Source organism: Acanthisitta chloris, unplaced genomic scaffold (assembly GCF_000695815.1).
Source record: "Acanthisitta chloris isolate BGI_N310 unplaced genomic scaffold, ASM69581v1 scaffold43555, whole genome shotgun sequence".
Taxonomy (NCBI): Eukaryota; Metazoa; Chordata; class Aves; order Passeriformes; family Acanthisittidae; genus Acanthisitta; species Acanthisitta chloris.
In genome coordinates, this window is record NW_008675047.1 from 1 (window position 1) to 7,049 (window position 7,049).

The 7,049-nt window shown below is 42.1% G+C and overlaps 1 protein-coding gene across 1 annotated transcript in view; it reads right to left on the reverse strand.

Moving 5' to 3' along the window:
• Window positions 1-1,354: 1,354 nt before the first annotated feature.
• Window positions 1,355-7,049, reverse strand: part of IDUA (iduronidase, alpha-L-) — a gene marked incomplete at both ends in the record, with an annotated part of 8,988 nt that continues 3,293 nt past the window's right edge. Inside the window, 6 exons of the mRNA XM_009075545.1 lie at window positions 1,355-1,455; window positions 2,218-2,294; window positions 2,929-3,054; window positions 4,299-4,420; window positions 5,023-5,238; window positions 5,827-6,043. Of these exons, the coding sequence (XP_009073793.1) occupies window positions 1,355-1,455; window positions 2,218-2,294; window positions 2,929-3,054; window positions 4,299-4,420; window positions 5,023-5,238; window positions 5,827-6,043 (859 nt within the window). The remainder of the gene's footprint in view (window positions 1,456-2,217; window positions 2,295-2,928; window positions 3,055-4,298; window positions 4,421-5,022; window positions 5,239-5,826; window positions 6,044-7,049) is intronic.

The window sequence follows — 7,049 nt, forward strand, 5'->3', positions numbered from 1 at the left end:
ATAAAATAAAATAATGAGTACTAATTTCTGAGATTTGCCTTAGCCATAATTTACTGTCTTTGCTTACCTCTGTAGCCTTTATATTGCAATAATAGCTCTGAATTTTATTACGCACCCACTGCTGATGCGAAGAGTTTCTTTGGCTAAGATGAGCTTGTGTTTCTGGTAAAAACCTCTCTGAATTGCTCTTTATTAGTATCAGTATGAGGCAAGGTCTGTCTGCTTCACACAGCTCTCATCAGTGCTTATTAGCAATACCTGTCAGATAATCACACTGCAGACTAGACCACATTTGTATAAAAAAAACCAACAAAAAAAAAACCCCACCACAAAAATACCCAAATAAAACACTCCTATCTTCTTTCACTTGGGTGTTTCATCTGGGCAAGCTTTTATGGCATACAGGCTGTAGTTGAGAAATGGCCACAGGCTCTGGGAGAAACTTTGCTGGTTGACAAAGAGAAAACTCACTGCCCTCTAATGTGAAACATTTACAACTTAAGCAGCTAGTCAGGGCTAAAAAGAAAGCTCTACGAAAGGACAAAGAGATGTGTCACTCCTTGGCTAGGTGTTCAGATAGCCAGGACAAACTGTCTAACAGAATGGTCTCTTCTGTTCTTACAATGGAGCACCTCAATAGCTTAAGATAGTCAAACATCAAAGGAACAGGGATGATCAATCATGAAAGCAGAATAGTGACTTTCCCCTGGAATGGCCGAGAACAAGGTAAATGCAAGACAATCAACCTCTCCATGAAAAGGTGGGCATGACCTCTCACTTATTTGTGTGTTGATCCTAACCTTAGGCAGTCTAACACCTTAGGACTCAGTGGTACACAAGTGCTACTAAGGCAGTTTGCTCCTTCTTCCCTACCCCAAGAGCACTGCACAAATTTTGGTGAAGGTGTGGCCAGGGCCTGTGGAACTGAACCTCAAACTTGCCTTGCTGTGAGCCTACTCCTGAAAGCACAACACCAAGCTCTGGTCATATGGAGCCATATTTTTATTCTTGTCACTTTTGCATGCTTCTACACCAGCTGCAAAAGCACTGCTTAGCTTCTCAGGGACCTTGTCAGGCCTGCAACTGGGTGACTGGTTTCTGTGACAAGGAACTTGTTCATGCCACTAATAATATCCTTATGATTAATTGTCAATTAGTGTTTAACCTTGAGAACAAAGCTTTCCCTGAGAATGTGGTCCTAAAGGAAGGGATGTACTCTTACTTGCGTTGGGAGGGTATGTTACAAGCAAGCTACATACCTTCAGTAGTTACTAAATAATGTTTCATGCACTCATGAGTGGCAATATACACTTGACAGACTACTGACTACTTGATACATGTGTTTTTCTCATACCTGGACAGTAGACCCAGAGAGTGAATATTGTGTCTTTGGCATTAATCCGCTGGTATGTTTTCCCATCTGATGAGAATTCCACTTCAAATGTCTTTATACACCTAGAAGAGAAAAACAGACAGCTCAAGAAATTGCAACTGATAATGTGTGGAGCAATCAAGTACTAGTCTCAGGGCCGTTTCAACAAGAAGGCCAAAACTAGAAAATATTCAATGCAAGATGGTATGAATTGTCAGTATTAGGAAGAACCACAGCCCCAGCAGCCTACAGAACACCCAGGCTGACTTGCTACAAAGGGTATATGCAGCATCACAAACTGTTAAACACCTTTTACTCCCAAACAAGGGTTATCAAGGCTGAAGAGTCTAGGGAGATTGGCTTGAAAAGGAGCCAAGTCAGTGCTTCCTGAGGCAGTACACTGGATCACCTTTGACAGTTCATCTACAGAGGGTTTCCAGTCCAGTCCAGCTTGCTGAATCAAGGAACTGGAGGTTTTCTCTTTCAGCTCACATCCTTTACAGAGACATGCAAGATCCCACCTGGACATCTGCTGATAATACAACTTTTATCATGGATCTTCCTGTCTGCTATGCTGTAGGCAAGTCCCTCAGAAATGCCACAGAATGCCAGTGAGCAACAGGCAGATTCCTTTGGTCAGGCAGCAAATCAGTCAGGGTTGCTCTCTGTAGTTAGTGCACATAGGTCCTACAGTTCATTTTGTCAGACAAATGCACAGTGGTATCTCTCAAGGAGCAATTATTTATTAATTTGTGAACTGGTTTCACTCTGTAGGATTGGAGGCAACTTAGGGAGTAATGCATTGGCAACTCACTTGTATCCATGTTAGTTTAAAAGCTACTTACTTTGAGTTTACGCAGTCATCGTCCCACAACACAATGACCTGCCCCTTTGTGAGAGGGATCAAACGAACACCAGTCACCTGTCCAAAGACATATGCCCACGTAAGAAAATGGTACAAACCAATCAGCCAGGTCAGATTTCTGTGTTCATCCTTCCTTACTAATTCTTTGCTGTGATTTTTTTTCCACTGAGACCAGGTAAAAAAAAATCCTGTCTCTGTGGTTTTGTAGCCTATGTCTCCAACCCATCAACCTTGCAGAGGTTCTTCAGAGGCTCTGGGCACCACTGTGAACATGGGTGGGACTGAATGAGCAGATAAAGATATCTAATATATGGCAGCCATGACAACATTTTATTTTTAGCTATCAATTATTAACTGGAGAGCTGTGTTGTCAAGCCTGGTAGCATATCATGTGATTTTCAAAAAAAGATACTGCACTTTCCAGTACTGCATTATTATTATTTTCCCACTGTGGATAACATTCCATTTATCTCAGTGATGGCTCCTATCACTTGTTGTGTAATGCTTTATCTTAAATTACACCTCAGAGAGCCTTCTAATCAAAGGAGAGAAGAATTGTTTATTTACTAAGTCTTACATGGTACTTTTAACAAGCAGTAGACCAAAATGTTATTCTAGCTCTTCTTATTAACATTTAAAATGGGAAGCAGTTTCTGTTTCGGTGAGTCTGACAGTAGAATACAACACATACTTGATCAGGAGCAGATCTGGGTCTTGCACAGATGTGGATAAGAAAGACTGAGGGAATGGGAAAGTCTTGCTTCAGTGTCAGGGTGCCACCTTCAGGAAATGGGAATGGGCCTCTTACCAGTGGGTCCTGTGGAGTCAAGAGTAGTGTTGTGAATAATCATTCATTACAGCATCTAAAGGCCAGCTGTTAAATCGGTGTAAAGTGTCTTTGGATTTACTTTGGGACTCTAAATTTCCAAGAGTTGGTGCTGCTAAGTGGCTTACAGCCATCAAAGTTCTTCAAGCTGGGAGATTTTCTTATTGCACCTGTTTTCCAGCTCTTCAGGAAATAGAGGGTGAGTCCATCTCACAAACTGGATTGATCACAGATTTCCTTTAGGTACAATCTCTTGCTTTTAGTAACCTCCAATGGATGCCTTTTAGGCTAGAGGTGCTTACAAACCATGTCCTTGCCTCTTAGTTATGGATTTTCAGTGTACAGTGAAAGCTATTTCTAGCTACAACAGCCACATAGCTGGTCTCTGAGGATAAGGTCTCACCGGATGGCCAAGAGCATCTAAAACCTTGCTGCTGTCCTTTTCAAGGAAGAGTTGATGGCTACTATAGTATCCTACGAGCCTTAGCAATAGTCAGTTATGGTGACTGGCAGGAGAAGACATAGTACTGTATTTCAAAGTCAGAAGGCAACTGCTGTCTGTGGGCCCTGAAGGGGATAAAGATGGTCTCCTTTATTTTAAGCTGTGGGCCTGAATGCAAAGGGAAAATATGGGAGAGGCAGCTCAAGTGACAGGGTGCTCACGCACTCTCACACGCAGTAAGTAACCTATGCATGCCTTTTATCTGTAGGGAGGAGAAGAGTTCTCAGAGAGGAAGCAGTGCATTCAGCACTAGCAAGGATGAGGAGAAACTGCAGGCCTCCCTGTAACACCCTAAGAGATGCCAAGTGTCTTCTGAACTTGGTCTGGGTAGTTTCCGCCTCTGGGAACTGTTCATTTTCTGTTATAGAGGTTCAACTCTCTAATGCAGCAATTTGGCCGTTCCATAATATACGCAGGGCCATGAGACTTATTTGGGGAGACAGAACAGAAATGGTCTTGCAGCTCTGCTCAGGAACAAGTGTGTCTCCTTAGTTATAGGTAGGCCAGTAGCAAAGAACCTGGTCATCTACATTTAGTCTCTTGTATAGCATGAACACAAAGGTATCAGTGGCATGTCAGCTACATTCCTCTGCATGAGTGCAAGTGCATTTCTGTGTGTATATGAGAAGTGGATGACTGTAAGCTAAGGAAATTTTGACTACCTGGGCTGATTTCTTGTCTTTTTCACAAGCATGTCACCCATACAACACTTCAAGCAAACACATAGTCATACCTCAGCATCCCTTATTTTCTGGAACTGTTCTGGAGATGGAAAGTCAGGGCTTCCTAGGTTTTTCCATTTCAGGTAGGGATTGGTTAGGTTATTATCCAGGTAATATGTCACATACACCAGCCCTATAGGAACACAAATGAAAAAAAAGTAAACTCTTTACTTAGATTTCAAGATTAACAAGAATAAATTTGGCAAAAGGTGTGTAAGTCTACCTTCTCAGAAGTGATCTCAGCACATCAGAGCCTGGCTTCCACTTGAAAGTTCTATGGCTAGCACTCTGACCAGGCTCTACAATTCACATTTACCAAGTTTACATTTCAGGCTATTACTTCTATAACCAGAATTGAAATCCTCTTATTTTTGCACAGCTGCTGCACAAATTTGGTAGGCAACTGCATTAATTATGCAATCATGTGGTCTTGTTCGCTGTCTTGGAGTCATCTCAGTAAGGGAATTGCTGCCTGGCAATATCCAGCCAAGAACACTGAGATGAACAACTTTCCAAAAAGGTAGCACCTGCAGCTGCCATTAAAGGCAGGGTCAAAGTGCAGGTATTAGGAAAGAACCTTTCCAAGAACACTATCATACCTCAGAAAACCTATGAATGTCCAAAAGATGAGAAAGTTAGCAAGCGAAACTCACTCTTGCACCAAAAGGCAACTCAGCAGAAGTGTTTCAGCAGGTGTTTTATCCTGCATGAGCTGCCTACATGATGTTTGTTTACCTCCACATTTGGGGAAGTGGGTGGCATTCACTGTGATGGTGCTGATGTTGGATGAAGTCCTGTTATCCTCACTTAAATACATCAGTAGAGTAGCTTGCCAGCTGTCTGAGGGTTGCATCTCACTTGGGGTATGCACAGATGCCAGCACACCAACTGTGCTGTTTCCAATGCTTTCACCTTCACTGTTCTTCACTTCTGCAAAAATCTGCTCTTCTCCTTTAAAAAAAGGTGAGAACTCTGTAAGCATCACTGTTAGTCCTGTATGAGCTACTGATACAGGAAGGGTCAAAGCATGCGGATCTATAGTTGAGCTATGTTCTATCTTATTTCACCAGTTACAGTGTCCAGTCAGGTTTATTTTGCAACAGCAGAGCATGCACATACTACATGTTCTTATGCTTAGCAGCTCAGCTAGCAGCATGCAAACATGTGACAGTGAATTAGGTTCTTCCTTTAGTATGCTGCCCAAGTCTTCCACCTGTGGGGATTTCTTAAAGACATTTGCAGCCTGATGGGAAGTACCCCTAACAACACAAACCAGAAGTACCAGTCAGCGAAAGAGTGGTTGGCACACAGAGGGCATAAACAAAGCTGTAAGTTAAATCAAATGGATAACAGACTGTCAGAAATATTTTCTGAGCTATTAATTTCTCTGAGGAAATGAATCTTCATTTTCTTAACACAGCTGGTAAACAGAAGGTAGGAACAAACTTCTTTTAGGAATGATGAAATGGCTGGAACAATCTCTCAGAGGCAGGAAGCTTCTAGGTTATTGGTGTGCTCTTTAATCAGTGGTTACTATACCTAGCAGTGCCAGCAAGCCCATTACAGTCAGCACTGGTTTCCGCACCATCTGGACATGTGGTGGCTTTGTGTTATTCATCTGAAAACGTGCTGTCAGGGTCCGCTGTGTGAAGTAATGGGGGTAGTAGCTCAGGAAGGCATTGTCATTACTCAGCAATGTGTAGTTGATGGTGTTGTTGGCTTTGGAAATGAGCAGGTTTTGGTGCTGGACGATTACCTGCAAAGTCACAGACAAAACGGAACTTCACCCTGGAGAAAATCCAGCAAACACATGGTGTCTGTATTAAAAATCTTCACAGCATCCTGAAAAGAACTGTCACTCTTCCTTTTAGAAGAGTTTGCAGAACAAAACTGTTCATCACAACTCTTGCAGAAACTATACTTTGGGTTATATATTAATCATGGTAAAATCTGAAGTATCTACATAGTTTTGCCAGTAAGAATTCTCTGAAATAATTATTACTATTACTCTGCACAAACAATGAATACATTTCCTTGGTTACTGCACTAAAAATGATGATCCTCTGCATTGAATACTTAACTAATAATCTGGATTTACCATCTGAATTAAAGCTACATGGTTCTCTAATTCTGGAGTTACTTTGTACCAGCTACACCACTGTTTGGAAGCTGGTCCTGGATTCTGTTCCTCGGTGAGTTGTTTTTCACGTTTGGTGCTATGTTGGAATTAGTTCTGCCCCTATTTCACTGGTTCGTGTGCTGCTTTCCTGAGAAATCTCAAAGTTCCAAAGATCTCTGTTTATCAGATTGTGCCTGAGTATCATAGTCACACAGAACTTCAGAAGGCTGACAACTGAACTCTCTCACAATTGTGTCTCTGAAGGAATACAGGATTTCAGGTTCTATACACCTAGTCTTGGATGTGTCTTTTTTTCTCTATTTGTATCACCATGTCATTATAAACTGTTGTTTCCTCTCCCAAACTCCCTGCAATGCAGACAATGACAGTGCTTTAAGAGAAGACTCCTTGTGTATGCAGCCTAAATGAGCTGGTAGCATTTGTCTCCACAGGAGCAACTGTTTCTGGGTGACATACATGCTGCCACGTTTGGGAATTAGTACTTTGCACAGGAGCACTTGGACTTTATATGCTGTATAATGTACTGGCTCACAAAGTACCAGGAGTGCAGCAGAAACTATTGCTATGCGATGGGAAAACTGAGCTTGCTCCAGGGGCAGCCTACAATTACTGCAGAGGCAGG